Consider the following 24,305-nt stretch of genomic DNA (forward strand, 5'->3'; position numbering starts at 1 on the left):
AGGATCACCTGAAGGTATCTAGCTCAGAAAGAACAATCCAGAAAATTTCCTCTGTCCGAGGTTAAACTAAGTTTCTAAACATTTTCTTTTTTGACCAAAATATGTCTTTAAAGTGAAATTAAATATTGAAAAAGATGCCACAGACATGATACTTAAAAGCAAAAAGACCTCGTGGGGTGATAGAGGCCCCGAACATAGTCCTGAAGTATCTAAACTGGTGCATAAGACAAATCAGTGCTGACAACTGTTGCAGTTTGCACAAAGGCCGAGAGCTGCAGTTCTAGCTGGCGGGGGTTTACCCCCAGGGGTCATCTGGCAATGTTTTCAGACATTTTTGGTAGTGACAAGTGGGCAGAAGCGATACTGGCTTCTAGTGGGTAGAGACCAGGGATGCTGCTAAACATACTGCAGTGCTCAGGTCAGCCCGACAACAAAGAATTAATCTGGCCCCAAATGTCAGTTGACGCTGAGGTTGAGAAACCCTGGTTTAAAGAATCAAAGTGAAGCAGGGGGAGGGTATAGCTCAGTTGTAGAGTGCATGCTTAGCATGCACGAGGCCCTGGGTTCAATCCCCAGTACCTCCGTTAAAAAAAAAATAAAGTAAGTATGTCTGGTCTTCAACAAGCACAGCGAGCCTGCAGCATCTGAGTGGGCCCAGAAGGAAGCAAGCGCCACAGTTCACTGTCGGCCCTTTGTGCTTTGGCAGGTGTCTGGATACTCCCTGATTGTCCAGGCTGTAGACAGTGGCATTCCGGCAATGTCATCGACGGCCACTGTCAACATCGATATTTCCGATGTGAACGACAACAGCCCTGTCTTTACACCTGCTAACTATACCGCCGTGATTCAGGTGAGCGGATCTTGCCTTGTGCACCCAGCCTCCTTCCTCTGCTGTGGTTCATCATGGTTTATTATCGGTTTTCCCTAATATCAACTCATCCTGTCATAGGGCTGGTATGAGAAGAGCCTGATTCAAGGTTTTCACCTTTGATAATATTCCTGATGTATCCCAAGAGACTGTGAAATTCAAAGCGGTTTAAAGGTTTTTTTTTCTTAAATTCATAAATGGTATGTTTCTGTGAACAGTATTAAAATATTTCCAGCTAAAAAAAAAAACCTGATTCAAAAAAAAAGAAAGGAAGAAAGAAAAGCAAAAAAGAACCTGATTCTTTTACTGCAAGTGATTAATAACAGTTGATAATCGCTGTCTCCAATAGGGTTCTTTGAAGTGCCGGGTGCTTTCTGTACACCGTCTGTCCCCACTGCATCCCCAGCCCCCACTTTATAGTGAAGGAAGTAAGGATCTGAGAGGTTACGTGACTTGCCCAAGATCGCGCAGCTGTTCAGTGGTAGGGTCAGCATTTGAACTCAGGTCTGTCTCCTGAAAGGACTATTCCCGTTCCATGACGGCAGGCTGCCTTTACGCCACTTTGTGCTGTTCTAGCAGGGGAAGGAGGTTGATGCGAACCAAACCGTTGTCAGAGGGAGACGACATCAGGCTAGCCCTGCTACTCATTAAAGCCAGTCTTCCATAAGCAATTTGTTTAGCACTTGAAATCCACCTGCTCTCTAAAGTTAGACTGCAGGATAGAGTGACTTACTGCTGGGTGTTCTGCTATCAGAGAGAATGGCTCTTCCTCCCATCTATTTTTTTTTTAATTCAAAAGATATTTCATGAGTACAGTACTAAGCACCAAGCTACTTCCACCTCCCAAGATTTCTAGAAGCTTCTGAAGCCCAACTTCAGGGGGATCAGGAAATCCAGTCCAGGAATACTGTCAGCGTGGAGGACTTATAGGAGACAGGGATTGATATATGCGCCTTGGGGGACCACAGATATGCTAGAGAACCAGCTCTTGCCTGATGCAGTTTGGCCGCAGAATCACCCGCGATGGGTTCCCAGGGCTTTGCGGGTAGAAGGTGAGATGAGAGGGAGCCAGGTCTTGAAGGCTCCTTTGGAATAACATCCAAGACTTAGCGGGGGCCATCCATAGCCACCCGCCCTGCACCGCTGAGCTCTCCGGGATCAGGTTCGAGGAGAGCAGCTCTCCGCTCCCTTCCCACCCCTTCGTCAGGGAAACCCGATTCCTTCTGCGGTGGTATTTCGGTTTTCCTCTCCTCCCTGATGCATTTTCCAGCAGCTGTGCGTTCCCACCCCTCCCCGACTTCCGCAGAGCTTCGCGCAGGCCCTGCGCCTCCCTCGGTGGCTCGCTCTCTGCGCTGGCTCTGCCCCACGCGGGTCCCCACCACGCGGGTCCCCACCACGCGGCTGCCCCGCGCCTCCCGCTCCTGCCGCGCCCCCGCCTCGGTGCGCACGCCGCCAGCGCAAAGCCGCGCTGCCTGCTCCTCGTTCGGTTTTATGACGCGCATCAATCAGCTTGACAGACTGTTCTCACACGTGCTACAGAAGTCAGCAGGGAGCGAACAGAGGCTCCGAGCCCGTGAGCGGTGACCGTGGCTCCTGTCTGCAGCGCCGGGGCCTGTCTGTGTTATATTTCACCCTCCTTCCTCGGATGCGACCCCTCGGGCCCACATCCCCCCTCTCTCTCTTCTGCGGAGGAAATGGCCTTTATAGAGCGAGCAAACAAATTAATAAATCTTCTGTTTTGTGTGGTGCTGAGTATGCTGTCAGTGTGGACCAGTAAATCTCCGCTGGGCTGAGGCGGTTCCACCGCAGATTCCAGAGGGAGATGGTGTCTACTTCCCGATGACCAAAAGGCCTCTTGGGAGGAGAAGCAGAATAAGAGGTCTCTGAGGTTCCCTTCTCTTTCTCCTTCAAAAAACAGTTCCTCCCTTTGTTCACCCCAGAATCATTTCCTTATTCCAACACATGGTTCTTAGAAGACTAACTCAGCATGTAAAACTTGAGCGTGCCCGCCCGGTGCGTGACTCTGGTCCATGCAAAGTCTCATTGTCTCCATCTCTGTGACGCAAAGTCACTTAATCCAAAGTTGATGTCGTTAGAACGCCTGAACTAATGAAACCGACTTCAGGCCCTGGCCGCAGTAATGCCGATGTCTAACCAGTGGGACGAGGAGCCAGCCCCTGAGCCTCCAGGAGTGTAATTTGCATTTTCAGAGTGAGGACAACCTTTGACCCAAGAAGGAGTGACAGAGAGGCTTTGTATTTCCATGTGGGGGAGAAGGCAGAGGTTCTGCAAAATAATGCTGGCCAACAGCCGGGCTTCCAAAACTGCTGGAGTTATGGCTTTCCTTTGTCTTCATTCTCAAGCTGAGGAATATTCTATCCCCTTTCCCTTCTCTCCACAAACAGCAAAACTGTGTGTGGTGATGGGTGGAGGCGTAAAGCCCTGTGTTCCACCTGACATGTACCTTTGTATTTTTACTGGGAAGTTTCCAGGCTGTCCTTCTAAAAAGTCCAGTATTGTGACACTGTGTCATTATATTGGGCCTCGTGTAATTGTGCTGTGACAAGAGTGAGGAAATGCCTTCCCATCCCGAAGGGCTGATATTTTCTTGGCCTGAGAAGATTTCTGACATAGTCACAAAGGTTGGTGAGCACCATGTATTTCCAGAGCTGTTCAGGTGAATTCAAGGACAAAGTATAGCCGGCACCATCCTTGGAGCCTACGAATCCGTTCAAGGCCAAGTCCTCATGTTCTCACCTGCAGCTCGTTGTCTCATGGGGCAGTTACGGGGAGGCAGCCAAGGATGGGAAGCATGACACTAACAGACGCCAGCACATTTTCAGAAGACAAGATAATATCACGGGGAATCCCTTCCACTAAAAGCCCTGTTTTCTGGCCCAGCACTCTCAGCCAGTAATGATGGGGTTTCTTAAAATGTGAAGAGAGGTGTAATTTTATCTTCCTTTTTAATATACTCTCTTATGCAGGAAAATAAGCCAGTAGGCACCAGCATTTTACAGCTGGTGGTGACAGACAGAGACTCCTTTCACAATGGGCCTCCCTTCTCCTTCTCTGTTTTGTCGGGAAACGAAGAGGAAGCATTCATGTTGGACTCGCATGGGATCCTGCGGTCAGCGGTGGTCTTCCGGCACACGGAGTCTCTGGAATACGTGCTGTGTGTCCAGGTACCACCTTGTTCTCTGCCTGCATCAGGCCAGCTTTCTCCCTGGCTACTTGCTGTGCCCGTTGGTTGGGTTTTCTTTGCTGAGCAAGTAGACATAATTTATTCCCTTGCAGGGATGTTCCCCTTTTCATCTCCAACTCAGTTTCACACCAGTAAAAGCGGCCTCTGTGTGTGAAATTGAACAGGAAGGAAGGGGAGCATCCTTGTTCAACAGGGACCTTCCTGGAGGATGTGCCAGGCTGACGGTCACTGTGCTCACATTTGCATTCTGAACATTCCTGGCGTTCCAGTTGACCCCTCAAGACAGCTAATCGGTCAAAGCTTACTGCTTTGTGGTGAGAAGTATTTCCCACATCGCCCACTTGGGGAAGTGACCAATCCTTGCCCTAACGTTATTGAGCCATTTCATGGTGTCTGCTTTGGAAGAGACCTCTGTTTGGTAAGTTTCCCCAGTGAGTAGGGAGGAGACGAGGGACTCAACTGGAAATGTCCTTCCAACATTTCAGCTTCCTCAAAGTCATTGTGTAAAATGACGTGAGACAAAGAGGCAAAAGTGGCAGTTTTGGAAAGGGTGTGGTTAGGAGCAGGTAATTCAAGAACACCAGAATGTTCCTGTGTGCACATTTTGCCTGTACCAAGATTTGATCCCTTCAGTGAAACTGAATGACTTTTTTTTTACCCATAATTGGCAAAGAGGGCAACCTAAACTCATTATTAATGGTGGGAATAACAGTCATAATATTTTTTTTGGTAGGGGAGAGGATTAGGTTTCTTTGTTTGTTTTAATGGAAGTACCGAGGATTAAACCTAGGACTTCGTGCATGCTAAACACGCACTCTACCACTGAGCTCTACCCTCACCCCAACAATCGTGATCTTTATATAGCATTTAATTGTATATGTTGTTATTTCTTTGGATAAGTTATGGTTTACTCCATGAAAGCTTCCACAGTAATGACATTGGCCCTGAGCACATCAGTGAACTCTTCAGTTGCCACCCACTCCTCCAACACTATTATGTGAACAACTTTATATCACAGTATAGGTCCCCAAGGGCAAGGAGAGGTTTTTAGTGCCTACTCACAGAAGCTAGCCCAGTTCTTTGCATAACCTCTCTGGTTGTTAGAGAGGAGATTTCACATCTCGGACTTTGGAAACCGCAGAGAGCTTTCTCTTCCTAGTTCTTTATATTAAACGACCACCAAGTCCCAAGTGTCTGCCTTCAAAAGCTCCCAGTGTGCATCAGGTATATTCTCTTTGCCATCACCCCGCGTTATTCTGTATCGTCCTGCACTCATGTTATTGCAGAAACCTCCTGGGTGATTCCTCTGCTTCAGCCTCATTCTTTTCTGATCTATTTGTAACCCCTCCCAAGTTAATCATTCCGCTTCGATTATGTCATTTGCTAAACCAGAGGTCAGCAGACTACAGCCCCTGAACCACAACCTGTCCTCAACCTGTTTTTATAAATAAAGTTTTATTGGGACACAGCCTCACCCATTCATTTACATACGCTCTGTGGCTGCTTCCCTGCTGGACCGAGAGTTGAGTACTTGACACAGATCATATAACCCCCAAAGCCTCAGCTATTCCTTATCTAGCCTGTTACAGAAAAAGTATGCTGACCCCTAAACAAAAACCATCTGAGCTCCCTAGTGCCAGAAAACTTGTGAATTCTGCCTCCAGGCTCTTTTAGACTTTGAATTTCGGAGTCTCTAGGCAGACATGACTGTCCAGTCCTGGTCAGGCCGCGGGCCCATTAGTCTGTCACCTTACCCCAGTGGCTGCATGCCTGCCTTTCTGTCATCTTTCTAGCCCTTGGCATTTGAGTCAGCAACTTCTGGCCTATAAAGTCCTAACTTATCACTGTCCTTTGAGGCCCTACCCAGTTTGACTTGAGGCTCAACCTAATTTGCTAAATTTATCTCCTACATGAATTTTCCATTCCAGCATCTCTGGTTCATATAGTCCTTTAAAAAGAAGCATATGCTGATGGTAATAATAAAAATAACAACCACCACATTAACTCTCACGTACTAAGTACTTCTATGGCTCAGACCTGTGCTAAGTCCTTTGCAACCATTGTCTCTCTTAATCCCCACAGTACAAGAGTCCGGTGAGATAGATACTATTTTACTCATTTTAAAGATGGAAAAATTGAAGCTCAGAGAAGTTGAGTGATTTATGCAAGGCCAGACACATAGTGAGAAGCAGAGCCAAGATTTGAACTCAGGTCTGTATGATGGCCAAGCTCCTGCTTTTCCACCACCTTCCACATGTAAGGACACATCTCCCCAGATGGCACCTGGCCTGCAAGGTCCACTGAGGCCCCACATCCTGAGATACCTGCCCCTGGGAATCTGACCTTCCCTGAAGCCCTCCTGACTGACTACGTCACATGGGGCAGGTGTTCGTAAAAATCTGTTGTCAGAGTACTGGTTCTGTCAATTCTCGTATAAAGAAGGAAGACAAGATGGTTTTATTCAAGCTACCTAGTTTTCCCTTCAGTGTACCATCTTTTATTCTAAGTCTTCATCTTGGGTAATTCTCCCTTTAAATAACGTTGTTTCTTAAATGAGCAGGAAAGTACTGTCTGGCCCGATCAAAAGGATAGACGCCAAAGAGAACAAAGATTTCTCCTCCACGTGGGAATGCCACTTTATGAGGTTCTCCAGTGGCTTGTGTCCAAAGTGAAAACAAGGCCAGCTTGTTGTGGGCACGTTGGATCTCACTGCACCCTCTGTCTTTCTCCCAACTCACCCCCAATGGCTTTCTTGTGTGGGCACATTTTATTGTCCATAACAGAGTGTACATATGGGGACAGAAGGTGATAGATCACTGTTCTTATGTAAGTGCCCATCTTCTGAGTTTGGCAGAAGAGTGGCAGGGGATGGAGGAAGAAGCAAATGTGGTTAAAGGAACAGACATCTTCTATCTGAGTTTTGTTGGTTTCTCTTTTTTTAATTATTATGGGTTTTTTTCTTACTTTCTTTCCTCTCCCCCTCTTGGTTGTCTTAGGCAAGAGACTCAGGCAAACCTCAGCAAGTTTCTCACTCCTACATCCGCGTGCGAGTCATCGAGGAAAGTATCCACAAGCCCACAGCCATCCCCCTGGAAATTTTCATTGTCACCATGGAGGACGACTTTCCTGGTGGGGTCATTGGGAAGATCCATGCCACAGACCAAGACGTGTATGATGTGCTCACATTTGCCCTGAAATCGGAGCAGAAAAGCTTGTTCAAGGTGAACAGTCATGATGGGAAAATCATCGCCCTGGGAGGCCTGGACAGCGGCAAGTACGTCCTAAACGTGTCGGTGAGTGACGGCCGGTTCCAGGTGCCCATCGACGTGGTGGTGCACGTGGAGCAGCTGGTGCACGAGATGCTGCAGAACACCGTCACCATCCGGTTTGAGAACGTGTCCCCTGAGGACTTCGTGGGGCTGCACATGCACGGGTTCCGGCGCACGCTGCGGAACGCGGTCCTCACCCAGAAGCAGGACAGCCTGCACATCATCAGCATCCAGCCCGTGGCGGGCACCAGCGAGTTGGACATGCTGTTCGCGGTGGAGACGCACAACAGCGAGTTCTACAAGCCGGCCTACCTGATCCAGAAGCTGTCCAATGCCAGGAGACACCTGGAGAACGTCATGCGCATCTCAGCCATCCTGGAAAAGAACTGCTCGGGGCTGGACTGTCAGGAACAGCACTGCGAACAAGGCTTGTCGCTGGACTCCCACGCGCTCATGACCTACAGCACGGCTCGCATCAGCTTCGTGTGCCCACGTTTCTACAGGAACGTGCGCTGCACCTGTAACGGTGAGTGCGGTTTGGAGAGCTCCCTCCCCCCATGCCCAGCTCTGAGAGGTGGCCTGAGTTACCATCCTGGCACGCATGCATTTGTTCATTCGCTCACTGGGAGAAATATTTACTGACTGCCTCTGATGTGCCTCATTACCTTGAGAGGTGCTGGGACTACAGGGTAAACAAGACGGGCTCGCCCCTACTCCCGTGGATCATGTAGCTTATGGACGGCACAGGCATACAAACAGGCTGGCCTGAGCCACTTGATAAAGCATTGTTAGGGGAAGTATAGAGTTCTGTGGGAGGACCCTATCAAGAAAGAAGGTTTCCTAAAGGGAGTAGCCTCTAGGTTGAGGTAAAAGATAAGCAGGAATTAGTCTTTCGCTGTCTGACTTACTTCACTTAGTATGATCATCTCTAGGACCATCCATGTTGCTGTGAATGGCATTATTTTGTTCTTTTTTAAGACTGAGTAGCATTCCATTTTATATATATATGCATATATATACACACACACACACACACGTGTGTGTGTGTGTGTGTGTGTGTGTGTATACACCCCACAACTTTATCCTGTCATCTGTTGATGGGCACTTAGGTTGCTTCCATGTCTTGGCTACTGGAAATAGTGCTGCTGTGAACACTGGGGTGCATGTATCTTTTCGAATTGGAGTTTTCATCTTTACTGGATAGATACCCAGGAGTGGGATTGCTGGACCATTTGGTAACTCTATTGTCAGTGTTTTAAGGGCCCTTCATCCTCTTCCCCATAGTGGCTGCACCAAATATCATACAATAGCTCTTTTATGTGGAATTGAAAAAAAATGAGACAAATGTGGAATCGAAAAAAATGAGACAAATTTCTGCAAAGCAGAAACAGACTCACAGACACAGAAAACAAACTTATGGTCACCAAAGGGGAGCAAGGGGGGAGATAAATTAGGAGTTTGGGATTAACAGTTATACACCATTATCTATAAAGCAAAAAACAGGGACCTACTGTATAGCACGAGGAACTATATTTAATATCTTGTAATAGCTTATAATTGAAAAGACTCTGGAAGGGAGTAGATATATATATATATGTATATATAACTGAGTCCCTTTGCTGTACACCTGAAACTAACACAACTTGTAAATCAATTATATTTCAATTTTTTTAAAAAGATACATAGGAATTAGATGTGTGACGACTGCTAGGGAGGGAGAGCGTTCCAGATGGAGAGGCTGTTTATACGAGGAAGGTTTAAGGGCAAGAGAGGAACCTACACTGAGGGGGTGGAAAGAGATTTTCAGTGGTGACAAAAGAGACTTTTGAGCCCAGTGATCACACAAGAGCCACTGGCCAGGACGAGGGTCTAGAAATTACCCCAAAGCAATGGGAGCCATTGGCTGCTCTGAGGTGGAGAAGGGACACAGTCAGGTCTGTCTTTCCAAGAGCCTGCTGGCTGCCGAGGGGACCGGGTTAGACAGGGCAGGGCCAGTGGCAGGGAAGCAAGTCGGGAACCTATTGCAGAGGGTAAAGGCAGCTGGATTTGCTTGAGTGAAAAACAGGCCAGCTGTACGGGAGCACAGTGAAGAGGAGGATTCAGCCCTCAGAGCGGCAGAGATGGAGTGGTTCGTGTTTGTCGATGTAACTAGAGTCACTGAACCTTGACCTTCCCGGTCAGAGGCCGTAGCTGCACAGCGTCGCGTGGCCGCAGTGGTCAGCCAGAAGCATTTCTCTCTCCTTCTTTTTCTCTCTCTGACGTGTGATGCTATAAATTCACTGCCCTCTTCAAAGAAAATTGCACCCGGAGTTTTTCTAGCCTGTGTGAACTTGGCCCGAAGGGACTGCGGCCAGAAGAGAGGCCATTTATAAAGCTTCCCTTTAGGTAATTGAGGACAGGCAGGGCCTCTGCCCTCTTCCCTTGTAGGAAGTTTTTAGTTGCAGCTTGGAAAATGAGTTCATCAGAGGAAGACCCCAGAGGTCACAGCTCCCTCCCAGAGACCTTTCGATGACCTCCAAGCAGCCTAGAAAAGTGCCAGCCGTTCACTCTGTGCTGCCCAGTGAATTCTGTTTGCGTTTTCATCAGGTAGATGCAGGGATGGCCAACCTGTTGAATATGTAAATTAGCTCCAATGTGACTCCAGGCATGCGTGCTGGGGGAAATGCGTTTCTGGCAGATGCCACCAACGTGCAGGATTTATGAATGCCAGCTGTCCGGGCCTTACCTAGATTTCCTTTTTTAGACAAATTGATTTATGCACCAAAGCTCTGCTAGAGCCTTCCTGCAGTGATTCACAGCAGGGTTCAAAAGAGGTTCCCAACAAGACAGGGCAGACCCTGCAGGAGAAACTAAATCAGCTAATTAATCCTTTTGCTCTGAGAACTCATTTCACTCAGCAAAAATCTGGGGTGGCAGCAGTGTCCTAGGCACTGCAGATTCAAAGTGAAAAAAATGACAGTCCCTTAGGAGCTGGCTATTGTGAACTCAGCTTGCAAGTACTTGTTTGCAGTAAAGTGTTATAAGAAATGCAGGGGAGTAGAAAGGACAGAGTCCCTGCTGTGGCCAGAGGAAAGCTTTCTGTGACATTTAGACACCAGATGCCACCTCTGTGCTGTGTTTTGAGGGATGAGTATGAGTTCGTCAAGAAGAGACAGTGGGGCAGACTTGGCAGAATTTCTTTACAGCGGGGATTTAGAGGGGTGGTTTTGTTGAAGAGAGCGAGGCTGGCTCTGCATTTTGCATAAGACACTGATGTTTTTAAATGCAGTGAGTTTCAAGGTGATATCCTTGCCCAGGGCTCCTGTCCTGGTCCCCATAAACCTTTCTACTTCCAGTAAACCCAGAATGCTGGAAATTTTTGTGATTCAGCCCCTAGACATCCTAAGAGGAGGCTTTCTCAGTTTAAAAAGCGAGTGTTTCCGGAACGAGAACTCTGTGCAGACTCAGACCCACCTCCTGGCTCTCCTCCTTCAAGTCACTCTTGTAACTAAGCTATAAAATAAATTGCTGGATTTTTGTGGCAAAAGGACCTGAAAACATCATCTGGCCCAGTCCCTGTGTTCAGCAGGTGATATATGATCATCTCCATTTTATAAATGTGGCAGTGCCGTGCTGTGCTGGGACCATACAGCTGGTGAGAACAGCGTGCTGCTTCAAGAAAGGTTCATCTTGGGCCCCTGTTTTGTTACCTGCATCTTAAGAACGGGGACTCTTCCATTTTTATAGGACTCATAACCTCAGTGCTATCCACTCTGTAAGAATATTCAAACAAGCACATTTTCCCCGACAGACTGATCAGCAGCCTCCCTGACCCACTGTAGGACAGCAGAGGGTCTCTCAGTCTGCAGGACGCCTGTGGCTTCCTAGAAATGCCCGTCGCTGAGCCGCACACTCAGAGCCTGGGAGTCAGTATCTAGGCAGCCTGGGAGAGTCTGGTGCTGGCGGTCAGGACAGCAAACTCTTGAGAACTCTCACAGCACAGTAAGGGAGAAAAAAATGTCCTCTGGGTTCAGGAGGCAAGCTCTTAGTTACAGCAGTAATAGCTCTCTCACTTTTTCCTAAAGTATCCTCTTAAATAAACATAGTGAAGAACCATTAAGGAAAGCATTAAGCATTCTAGGCATTTTCTCGTTTATTGGAAAGGAGAGGTAATTGAAGTCAATAAATGCCCCTCTCACCCCCAGACACAGACAACACATGCACAACCAGTCTCGGCTGCTTTTTTGTTTACCTGGAAGGCTGGCAGATACAATAAATGGGCTTTCCCACCACTTGGTTGAATAATTACGATGATAAATAGAGGTAGCTGCCCATTCTTGACTGTGTAGTAATATTTACACAATTTGGCCTCAATATTCTACCCTCCTCCCAGCTTCCGACTCATCTTTCTCTCATGCAGATTCTTTTGGGGGCAACTTAACATCATTGGCATCTTGAATCAAAATACTAAGTTGCTTTGACAAAATGAAAGCAGGCTTGAGTTTTAGTGCCCAAGAGGCTCATTATATATTCCAGCCACCATCGATCGAGCATCACATTTGGACGGAAGTTTGACAGATAAAGCTCTGATGTCGTGAGCCGTCTCTCGGTAAACTTTAGACGTTCAGTGAACATCGGTACTTGGGTAGGAAAGCTTGACACAAATGATGGGGAAGAATGGAGATCCTTCAGCCCCTAGAGGCGAAGCCAGAGGACAGAGCATCAAGGCAGCCTGGGGGGCTATGCTGATTGTCCACTTCGGAAAATCTTTATTGAGTTTTCAAAAGTCTGATCTAGAAATATATCAGAAAGGAGATGCTTGTCCAAGAGCATGGACTCGCCCCGAGACCATCAGAGTTGAAGACCAGTGTGTTTGGGAGAGTGTTGGTGGAGGTGGATGCCTGATTTGTCGAGTCCTGGTCCAGATGTGGAACCCAGACTAGAACCTGGAGCTCCAGTGAAATGAGTGGTGTGTCTGCTACAGGCGAAGTGCTGGCAGAGGTGAGGGTAACAGCAGCTGTGCCCACAGCCACTGGGTTATGGCACCGTCGTAAGTGTTCGCAGGGAGGTAAGAGGAGCACTGAGGGCCATGCTCCCTGCGCTAGGTCTGAAAGGACGCCTAGAATTAAGTAGATGATGGGGATGGTGCACTCCAGGCTGAGGGGCCTTAGAGCCAAGGAATGGAGGTAAGAAACCTCGTGCAATTCAGTGCACAGATAAAGGCAGGGGCACACATAGCAACTAACATTTATTGCACCATGACCAGTTACTGTGCTGTTTTTCACACAGGTATAATTGCATTGAACCCTCACAATTACCCTAAAGGGTAGGTATCATCAACTTTCATCAAAAGTTAAGGAGATTTAGACTTAGAAAGGCCAACTGATGCACGCAAGGTCACAGAGCTAGTAAATGGCCAAGCCAGGGTCCACACCTGGCAGCCCTAACCACTGTATCCTACCACCTCTGCACAGATTTGAAAGGAACTTGAAAGTCACCCAGTCCAACCTCCCACCGACTACAGACGTTCTGTTCACTGGTACAGTAGTTCAGCCAAGGCTCGAGCCCTAGTCCAGGTGCTCACTATCTCACAGGACAGACCTTACAGGGCACCAAAATCCACCTCCGTGTGATGGGAGCCAACTCCCCACTTTGGAGCCACGGAACCTGAGCCTTCTAACCCCTCCTGAACAAGCCGCCCTCCAGGTATCTAAGCGTCGTTGTTAGGACCCTTTGACTCTTCTTCTAGACAAACAGTGGAAGTTCCTTTTCTCTTGGCTGTAAAAAATAGGAGCTAGAAAGAGTTGAGGAGGTGTCACTGGGGCACAGAGCAAGGATAAAGGAAGAAGTCTTCTGTCCTACTTGGAGGAGTCCAGGAAGGGCGTTGGGAGCCATGAAGCTTGTCGTGGGAATGCATTTTAAGCAGAGAGAGCAGTGAAGAGAAAGGCCCAGGGGACTTGGGGGCCTCTTTCATGTCCTCATTCACTCAGCAGTGAATGAAATGCCTTTCCAGGCCTTGGGTGGGGGGCTGGAGATACAGTGGTGAGTGAGGCTGTCGTGGTCCCCACCCTGGTGACCCATGAACCAGCATCATGCGCTGGGCCAGCGGCAAGGAATGCAGTTAGACTGGATGATGGGGACAGTCATGGGAGGAGTGTGGTGGGACAGGTATATGGAGTCTGTGCCAGGCAGTTACAGAAGTGCGCTCCTAATAAACACAATCAAATAAAATGACGGCGGCTTCTGGGAGGCAGTGAGACATTTAAAACTTAACCTTGATGAGTTTTTTAAAAGCATAGAAAAATGTGAGGTTGGGTTCACACTTGGGCTGGGGATTGTTAATGCTCATCTCAGAGCAGAGAGCCCGTGGTCCTAACCCTCGGAGTTCTGAATAATCCAGTGTTGTCTCTGAATCTTAACCAGATTCCCCCTACAAAGTTGGAAGTTCATATGTTTCATTCATAACAGATATGTCTGCAGATCCTTAATCTCCAGCGTGCCTAAGTCCAAAAGTGCCAGGAGAGGTTTGGTGGGGTCCACTGCGGTGATGATACCAGCTTCTCAGCATGTGAATAGCCCCTTATATATTCCACCCACACGCAACTGCCCCAGAGAGGATGTCTTGATTGAAAATGCGCTCAGTCTTAGCAAAATCATCCAAGAAATACGGCTGAGCCAACCAAACACCAGTCTAGACGATTCTGTGCTTCTAGGAGAACCACAAGAGACCGCATCAAAGCCAAGAGACCTTAGGAGAATAGGTTTTAAAACTTCATGCAGGCTCGGAATTAAGAAGGAAGCTTATTGACTTCTGTGGCATTGGCTGAGACATGGCATCTTGGCAAAGCATGTGAATTCAGCGTGTAGGAAGTTTACCATTAGTTATTAGCTTCTCAGTATAATGAGGCTGCTATGAACCAGGAGGTTGAATGTGCTCAAAGTGGCAGCAGTCGTAATCACCGTTAGATACTGAAGTGTGAGCTTAGAGGCATAGACTTAACCCTGGGGGCTGTGGGGGGGGGCAGATCAGGAGGGAAGGGTCACGCACGGGGCAGTGAGACCCTGCTAAAATCCACAAGGGGATCCCCTTTCTCCTCCCTGCAGGTTCCAAAGCTCTGAGCTTCTGCTCAAGTGAATTGTGTGTCTTCAGTTCTGCAGAAAGTGACCTGAATTTCCACTCAAGCCAAGGGGTGGGGGACCTTCTTTGGAAGAACAGCCACCTTGTGTGCCCACTTACCCTGGTGGAGAGGCTTTGTGGACAGAAAACTTCCACCCGAGACAAGGTCGCAAAGGGGCTGAGCCAGCTGCACGTGGCCTGTGACACTGATTAATAAAAAGCTCCTCCCAGGCACATAGTACTTCATGTCATCTGTCAATTGACAAATCATGAATTTGACCCGAAAGGACAGCAAGGAAAGGGTTACACTTGAGTTCAGGTCTCTGCCGTGTTGCTCAGTCAGGCTGGTGTCCCCAGTTTGGGGACCTTGCAGTGATTTACTTTCACTCTGAGTTTTTTTCCTTTACAAGTTGCTTTCAGCTATGTTAGTCCACGTAATGCTCACAACTCTGTGAAGAATCCTGATCCTCATTTTTCACAAAAGAGAAGCATGTCCCAAGGAAGTTAAGCAACTTGTTCCGAGCCAGACAGTCAGTACGTTGAATAACTAGTCAGGGTCAGAATCCAAGGCTGCTGCTCGGTCAGTGCAGCACTCTTTCCGGTTTCCTGCCTTCCAGAAGGGCCCTAGGCATGGGGAACAGAGATTTTGTGCTGTACGCTCTGATGCTTGCTAAGAACGTCTGATCCTTCTGTCCTGCCCTGACTTAGCACCAGTGGCATCAGTTGGTTTGGTAAAGTGGGACCCTTCTCCCTTCACGCTCACTCTGGCGCCAAATTGATGGATGCCTGGAGATACAGAGCAGGGAGGTCTAGCGCCCCAGCCCCCATGCTGTCACTGATCACAGCGCAAGTTAATTAAACCTGGATTATTTAATGATAGTTAATAAGATAAACTTCCTCCCAGAAGCCGGTGGGAGCTGACACTGTTGTCTGTTAACTGTTATTCGGGAGCTGATGAGGCACTTTCTTCCACCAGAGAGACGGCCTTTAAGGCTCCTAACGATCTTAGGTGTACGTGCTTCTCTGAAAAGCAGACGATAGAAGCATATGCCTTCTGAAAACAAGTTAACCCGTCAGCATCCGTTTAAAGCACACTGGGTCTTATGTTGCTGGAGAATTTAGTGCTTTTGGCTGAGAAGAGGGCTGTTACCCCCAGGGAAGTATCCCCAGGACCCAAACCTGGGTACATCTGAAGTCGAAGGACACTCAGTGCGTTCAGGGTTGGCGTGTGAAGGTCACATCCCTCTGACAATAAATATTTCAGAAAGAACCTAATTTCTTACCATAGTTGACGGAAAGGGAAGAACTCCAGTACTGCACTTGGAGAAGATTTGGTTTGGGGAAGCCTGTTTTTCAGTAACCAGAAGTCTCCCTCCATTTGGAAAAGACTGCATTTTGTGCACCTGCTCACATCTGTCCCCAGCTAAGGAGGACATTACATTTAAACTGACCTCCAGACTCTAATCTGCCTTCATCCTTCCTTGAGCCACCAGAGAGCAGACTCTGAGCAGAGGAAACTGACAGCAGCAGCTGGAGCCCGAATGTTTATGGCTACTCCTGTCCCGGGCAGGGACTCCGGGGGGAGGCCCCACAGGCTTTTTAAAGCATCAGGAGACGGTCCCTTGCCAAGAACTGTCCCTTCTGCTTTCAGAAACCTACTACAGAGAAAAAGAAGGAAAAATAACCTGTCAAAGTCAATGGGTGCTGGAATGAATAGAAATATACATGATCATGTGTCTAATATTTACATTAATATTAATTTTAGAATGCATGTATTATAATATTTATATTAATATATTTTCTATCTGTCCTCCAGCTAGGGTTTTTATAAGGGGGACTGGATCTAACATAATTCATTGATTTAATGGATTTAATTATATGGTTCTTTGGTTATGACATAAGAAGAACAAAACAAGCTGTGACTTTGAACTCCAGTTGCTGGTCTAAGTGACTTTGTGTTTTAATCCAATATAAGCGATTTGGGTGATAAAGTGAGAAGCCCTGTGCTAATTACCAGGGCGGGACTAGTGGTAAAAGAAAAGGTCAAAACACGTAAGTAAGAGGGAGAAATACTCAAATGCTGTATTTATTCTGAAATACAGTGTTTAGCTTTTATTATATGTACTTACAGCTATTTTTTTTTTTAAATGTCACTGTAACTCCTGAGAAGAGAAAACAGCTTGGATATCATGAGTCTGAAATTATCTAGGTCTCTTTTCCCTTTTGAAGAAGGGGCTTTTAAGCTGGATTTTTGATCATGCAGATTTTCTAAGCAATGGAGCCATTGCATTAGAGCCAAAAAGACTGTGAATGCAGTATATATATATATATATAGCTGTATCTCAGAAACACAGAAATTTATAGAAAAGTGAACCTTTGGCTGGCTAAACTAGGGCATGAGGAAAGGCATATTTATGGGATGGAAAGGAGCTGGCTTCTTGAATATGTAAATTACTGTTTCTGTGTCTAACTGGAAGCTAATGCCCAGGTAATCTAGACTTAGGTCTATTTTATGGGATGCATTTTGTGATTCATTTATGCTCATCGCCACCTCCATGTGGCTGAGGTGAGCACTGGGTTCAGTTTGCACTTGGAGCACGTGCTAACTAGTCAACACGTAGAACCTACCTAGAAGTATACAGGCCTGGAAACTGAAACCAAGCCACTCATGGAGAGAGCAGAGTAGGCTGGTAGAGTTGTGAAAACACGGACGCATGCATGCAGTTAAGCCACCAACTACGATTGGTTCATTCCCATGAAACAGTTCTTCTTACTCAAAAGGTCTCATCCTTCAAGGCTGAGTTGAAAATGCTCTCTTCCTTTGCGAGGACGTCCGACATTCTCCCAGGAGACACGGCTGTTCCTTCTCCAGTGCTTCCTCTGCTCTCACGTATCCCTAGCAGAGCAGTTGCCTGATTGTGTTGCAATCACGTGTTTGGGTGCTGTTTCCTGGGGGAGCGGGAGAAGAGATGGGATCACTTTTTTTTCAGCTTTATATGTCCAGGCCTATCACCTCACTGGCCCTAAAAAATTACTTGTTTGATGAATGCACCAAAAATTCAAAAACTGGTTATCAAAAGCCTCTTAAAACAGATCAGAAGGTGGCTGAACAGCTGTTTTAAGTTCCATAAATATTGATAGATACGTGGCAGGAATAAAGACTCCTTGGAATGAAAATAGGAAGATGTATTTCAGGGCACTTATGTCTTTTAGAACCATTTGCAAAGATCAGTCCACATTTTCGGTTAAAAAATCCCTTCATCTTCGAAGACTTCATAAGCTGGATCATTGCCAAGATGATCTTTTATGGCTGAGCGCTAAACCAGTGGAAAAGAGGATTGACGAATTCCGAGTTTGCTGATGCTACTTATCTTGCTCCCTTCCAGGGTTACAGCTCTTACAGTGTTTATGTGTAGTTAGCATTCACTGTCTGCTTTCTCCTGGACAAAGAAATGACTGTACCACGGGACAATATGCTTAGTGAGGAGGAAAGAGTTTGGATGGGAAGGAGGAGGAGAGTGGGCCAGATCTCACCGAGGAAAGAAGCTGCTAGTGTCCGGTGTGTTCTTGGTTCACAGAGAAGAGGTGTTTCTTGAGACCACTGCTCACTCAGCTATGGGTTATTTGCAATTTGTGTCGCCTTTTCTACAGTCCTTTTACCACTTAAACTCTCGCCTGATTACATTTCAAATAACCAAGACCTTTGAAAAGTGCATTTCCTTCCGTGGACCCATATTTGCCATCCCCACATCTCTGAAAAAAACTCCCTTGGGTCCTGAATTCTGCCTTAATCGGTTAATGTGCTTTCCCGAATTTCCCTTCTGAGGAATTAACCTTTCATCTCACGGTGCTATAAACATCGAACAGGTGAAAAGGAAGCCTACCTCTGCCAAGAATAATTCTACTATTTTTGGTAGTCGGCAGGGCACATTTACAGCTAATCAATACGATCGCAGGTAGCAGAAGGGATTGGGACCCAGTGGGAGTGGTGCTTTCACAACATAGAATGAGTCCTACTTTTCTTTGGGAAAGCCTTTCCCCCCTCCCTCTGAAAACAACGGCTGACATCTTCTGAAGTCTGGCCCTAAGTTTTCCAGGATGGGAGAGGGACGTAGGAGAAATCTAAAGTCAAGTGATGCATTCCAATGGCCACTAGTGTGCAGGAACCCCGCTCCAGCAGAGCCCACGAGAGGCTGGGTAGCCTAAAAAGAGGAGCCCCACATGGACTCTTTGCCCCTCAGCTACTTCACTCTGGCAGTGAGCCTTTGCAGATGCAGGGATGTTCGATGGGAATCCACACCAGGTGAATCCCGTCCAGGCCTCCTCCTTGCAGGTGGCCACTTTGTCTCTCAGCCCAGAGCCTGTAGAGCCTGGTTGATTGCCTTTGTACTGATCATGCGCGTTTCCCTTTGTCACAGGAGGACTGTGCCCAGGGTCCAACGATCCTTGCATGGAGAAGCCGTGTCCGGGGGACATGCAGTGTGTTGGTTACGAAGCCAGCAGGAGACCGTTCCTCTGCCAGTGTCCACCGGGGAAGCTCGGAGAGTGCTCAGGTGCAGAGTGGGGTGGGGTGATAAGGGTCTAAATTCATATTCCTGAAGCCCTTGCCCTTGAGTAAATTCATCTTCCCGTAGCCCTTCCAGAAGACATTTCTATCTGCATGCAATGTTTTCCTTCAGAATGGACCACAGCTAGCATCCCCTCCCCGAATCCTTGGGAGTTATGACAGCTGCAGCCTGTGCTAAGGAAGCATACAAGGCCTGTGGGCTCCTTATGGAACAGGAGACCACAGCAGGTGTTTTCAGTCATGTCACTTGGACATTATGGGTGTGAAATTACAGAAAATAGAAGGCTGTTGGCTAGGCAGGAGGAGTTGGAGTATTTGTGGAATGGCCTTTGATGTTCAGAGGGCTACACAAACCTCTACCTTTTAACAGAAGGTAGAGCTGAGCCAGGCAAGTTGACCTTCCATCGAGTAAGCCCAGCCTACAGTCCCAAGTAAGCAGACTCTCCTCAGGAAATGTACTGCTAATTGCATGTTCCCAAGAGGAGAGGTGCTCACCTGTGTGTCCTAAAGAAAGAAAAAAATCAGTATTTATGTTATTTCAGTCTACATGATCCTCCATTTCTGATCATCACTCAGCTTCTGTGCTTCATTTGACTCCCATATTCTCTACAGCTTCTTTCCCCTAACAGGGGTGCTGTTCAGTTTTGGTGCCAAGAGAACCCTCTTTTTGGTAGAGGATGTGTTTAAAATACAGGCACACTGATACTAATTTTGGAATCCAAGAAATATTTATCGAGTGATGATTATAATAATAATATAATAGGAATAAAAAATAATTATTCCTAGTGTGTGCAAGGCACTTGCCAAGCACTGGGTTCTAGAAGCTCAGCCTTTGCAGAGACAAGCACTGTTCCTGAAAATGGAAGCCGAAGCTCTTTCACAGTTGATTTCAAGAACGGAGCTGCCCCTGAAACTGAGGGGGTCACCAGCACATTTGCCTCTGAAGTCATCTAAGGCTTCGACTTAAAAGATAGTTATGCTGTCCCCACCCTAACACACACGCTGTGCACACAGCAGGTGTGCATGTGGGGTGACAATAAGGCCAAGCTGCCTAACTTCAGATATCTCTTTCTGCCCGTCTCTCTTCTCCTTTCCAACACTTCATTGTCCGTGATTATCATCCAGTTGGTTTACTTCCACACTTTCTACCTTTTACCCCAATGAGACAGCTTTTCAGCCCTTACTTTGCTTGTTAAAACAAAGTTAAGAATCAGGAAAAAAAAAAAAAGAAGAGGGCAAACTCAGAATTGGCCGATGTGGGTAGGACGAAAGATTCTAGGCAGGGAGCCTTGAAATTAATGGTCCAAAGGTAGAATTGTGACTGCGCAAGACATGAACTTCCTTTACATCAGTTACCTTTTTTCAACATTAGTGCAAATGACCTCAGTTGGCTGTTTGGCATTATTATGCTTGAGGAATATGGATATTCTCTGAAAATGGTTTTGTCTTTCCTTTGTTTCATGGAATTGAAAGTTCTTGAGAGTCTGTGATGAGGGTGGGAGTGAAGGGGTATCTTTTAATGGTGCTAATTTTAGGAAGGAGGCATGGGGAACTTAGGGACACTCAGAAAATTCAAGTTAGAGAATTTACTAAGTTGCCTTTGACATGAGACAGTAAGTTTTTTGGCATCTGACTAGTTAATATTTTTTTCACTTTGAAATTAGAGAATGACCTGAAAAGGAGAAGCAGTTTTGAATCAAAAAAATGGTTTCTCCTCAATGCCTTCATTAACTTCCCATGGTCTTTAATCAACTTGCTTGGCAGTCGTTGGGTGAGTTCATGTGTCCCTGCTCGTTTCTGGGTGTTAAAAGTATATACTGTCTCCCCGTCATGGTCTTTTCAGGGCACACTTCTCTCAGCTTTGCTGGAAACAGTTACATCAAATACCGGCTTTCTGAAAATAGCAAAGAAGAGGACTTTAAGCTAGCTCTGCGCCTGCGAACGCTGCAAAGCAACGGGATTATAATGTACACCAGAGCAAACCCCTGCATAATTCTGAAGGTAATTAAGACAGGTTATCTTTTCCCGCAGTCAGTTCTCATGTTAGTATTTTGGCTCTTGGATTGGGGTCTGAAATCATTTCGTTCTTTTAAGTTCGGAAACCAGAAGCCGACTTCAGGGCAAAGGGGAGCAGCAGCAGCAGAACTGGGAAGTGTGCCAACACCCCATTTGCTTTTGAACATTTCAGCCTGGAAATTGGCTCTTCGGAGACTGGGGCATCTCTCTCTAGAGTGGGCTCAAGGGTCGGCCTCCTTTGAGCTGTAATCACTCGACACTTCATTAGAATGTGTTTCCTAATCAGTTCCACGGCAGGGGTGGTCCTTTACAAAGACTGACTGTATCCTCCTCTACCACATGGATCTGCCCACTGACCCCTGAAGGTCACTTCTGTTCTTGCTCAGGGAGGAAGTTGGAGATCTGGGGTATAGAAAATTCCATATGCCCTATGATGGCCCAAGTAGCTCAATTTTTAAATCACTCCTAGCCTCAGAAACCCTCGGAAGGCACCAGACTTCCTTTACAGCATGTCTGGCATTTGAATTCAGGTCAGAGCTTCTGGTGCCTTCGTGAAAACAGTAACACTAATAAATAGCTTTACATGCCTCATTTGACTTTTGTTACGAAGTTAATCTAAAAATGTGTTTTATATATATGGTCATCCCCATTTGATCAAGGAGAGTATAGAAGTTCAGAGAGGTTAAATGATTTACCCAAGGTTGTCCAGCTACTAAGTGAGAGGCCTGGACCTGCCCTCCACTCTCTCTCACACCGTGCCCTTCATCTCCGTGCTCTCCCCAACTCTCAGCCTTGTGACTACAACTCATTTTATCCAAAATCACATTTGGGCATCTGTAGTCCGGATTAAGCCTTCCAAGATGGGAGGAGAGGGGAGAAGAAGGAGGGAGACACGTGTAATAGAACGCTATTCTCACCAAGATGCTATGCCAGCCCACTGCCCACTGTAAGCGTGTTCAGAGGCGGGTGGAGCCTGTCCAGTAGGAGATGCCCAGCAAGTGGATATGGCTGTTGATTTTTTCCTTCCTAGTGTTCTGTCACTAGACTACTGGGATCATGGTGGGCCATTTTAGCTTCTGTTCTTTGACTGTTAGATCACATCCAAGTTGATTAGGTGGCCCAGGCTCTCATCCTGGAGGGAGGAAAGTGTGTAGAACATTAAATGCCAGTGGCCTCTCCTACCATGTAGGCTCGTATGTACCCCCTTCTGGTACTGCCAGGTATTACTTGGTGTCTAGAGAGAGTCAGCAGAGCTGGACTTTAAAGTTGGGCCTTACTCATTCAACTTAGAGAATAATTTCAGGTCTGGTAGGAAAGCAGTGTTTTTAAAAGAAGCACAAGAAGCACTCTGAATGCACAATTTAGAAGACAATGAATACAAATCAGATCTTCATAGTGGAAGAAGAAAAATTCAAAAACCTAAGTCCTGTCTTTTTAACCTCCTGTCCCTTGAAGCAATCTGCCTTGGATCCTTAGCTCACTTTCTATACAGCCCTGAGAAGTGAGGTTTTGTATGACTACTAGGCAAGTGCTCTGCCCATCCAGAGGACCCAGCTCCCAAGGACTCTGCCTGGGTGTCGCTGACCTTCCACCTCGCCCCCTTCAGGCTCCTACAGGGCTGGTGGTTACAGAACATCCTTAGGAGGGATATACTTTCCATTTGCAAATCTCCTAGAAAGCATTAAATTTGAGAGAGAACAAAAATATTGGACCTGAATGGCTTGATCCTAAAATGAAGCTTGTCATTTGACACTTTGCTTGCAAATGTCTAAAATGTGCAGATCCCTGGGGATGGGAAAGAAGAATAATTAAACCTTTTAGGCAGCTCTAGCTCCTAAGGTATATTGTATTTCATGAAACAAGTGTGTTTCTGAAAGTTGTGTAAATTGAATCTCTATAAATGGAATTCTAATAAACTAAGGGTGGTTGCTATTTGAAGGAACCCCTCCATTAATCCCTTTGTGATGTGAATAATCACCCCCAATCTGTCTGCTCTCTACGTTTGCTTTTCATATGTTGGCTTTGCCCAAAGCAGGACACAGCTGTACTGAACTATTGCAGATATTCTCCTGGAGTCTCCAGGAATATCCACTTAGGGGATTTGGATCTGTTTGCTTAACATTTTCAGCCTCATGCAAGATTTAATTTCATTGGCTTTAGGTACAGTATGTGCCTTGTACTTTGGTTCCATGACCACGCTGAAATGCTTTGTTTAAATTGCACCTCTTGGTTGTTTATATTTTCCCAGTTGGAGCACATTCTCTAAAAAGTACTTAAGACAATCTGTGGGGTGAAGGGTACCCCCTTGAAGACAGTTGAAGAATTGCATGGAGACCTCGGGAGGTGAAAATTCTCATGGACAAGGAGCATGAGAATGCCCTGTCTTCTTCCAAAAGAGATTCTAGACTTACCATAAACACTCAAATGCAATAAAATCAAAGCACTATTAAGATGGAAACAAGGATAGGGGAAGGGGATTAGGAGATACAGATTTTCAGTTATAAAATAAATAAGTTATGAGGATGTGTAATGTACAGCATAGGGAATGCAGTCACTAATATTGTAATAATTTTGTATGGTGACAGATGGTAACTAGACTTACCATTGATGATCATTTTTTAATGTATAAAAATATTGATTCACTATGTGGCACACCTGAAACTAATATAATATTGTAAGTCAATTATACTTTATTTAAAAAAAAAAAGATGATAACAAAAGATTAAGACCCAACCACTGAAACAAGGAATGGCAAAATATCATCGACAAATCTAGACCCAGGGGTCAGTTGAATGCAAACCATAACTCTGAATTTCCTGGCAGCCAAATTCAGAATGAAATGGTGGGATGAGTTCAGTGGCTCTCCTTGAACCAATGAAAGAGAAGAAACATGCCAGATCAGCAGGAGAGATTTGCTAGATGCAAGTAACTTTTTCCCTATGACAGTCTTCTCAGGTCCAATATTATATAGCAAAAGCAAAAAAGTACATGCTTATTAATCTAGAAATACCACATTTTATTTTGGAGGAAAATTATGGACAAAACATGCTTCATTTTTTTTTTATCGAAGTATAGTTGATTTACAATGTTGTGTTAGTTTCTGGTGTCCAGCATAGTGATTCAGTTATACATATATATATATATATATATATATATATATTCTTTTTCGGATTCTTTCCCATTATAGGTTATCATAAGATACTGAATGTAGTTCCCTGTGCTACCGCCCCCTACAGGGCAGTGACAACCACAGAGCAAAAAGGAGGCTCCACCCAACATCCAGT

General features: G+C 46.2%; 1 protein-coding gene across 5 annotated transcripts in view; it reads left to right on the forward strand.

Moving 5' to 3' along the window:
• Positions 1-24,305, forward strand: part of FAT3 (FAT atypical cadherin 3) — a 617,077-nt gene that overhangs the window by 560,972 nt on the left and 31,800 nt on the right. For all 5 annotated transcript variants that reach the window (XM_074372838.1, XM_074372842.1, XM_074372840.1 and 2 more), the window contains 5 exons: positions 707-850; positions 3,856-4,053; positions 7,070-7,868; positions 18,857-18,991; positions 20,849-21,006. In XM_074372838.1, the coding sequence (XP_074228939.1) occupies positions 707-850; positions 3,856-4,053; positions 7,070-7,868; positions 18,857-18,991; positions 20,849-21,006 (1,434 nt within the window). The remainder of the gene's footprint in view (positions 1-706; positions 851-3,855; positions 4,054-7,069; positions 7,869-18,856; positions 18,992-20,848; positions 21,007-24,305) is intronic.

Source organism: Camelus bactrianus, chromosome 10 (genome assembly GCF_048773025.1).
Source record: "Camelus bactrianus isolate YW-2024 breed Bactrian camel chromosome 10, ASM4877302v1, whole genome shotgun sequence".
NCBI lineage: Eukaryota > Metazoa > Chordata > Mammalia > Artiodactyla > Camelidae > Camelus > Camelus bactrianus.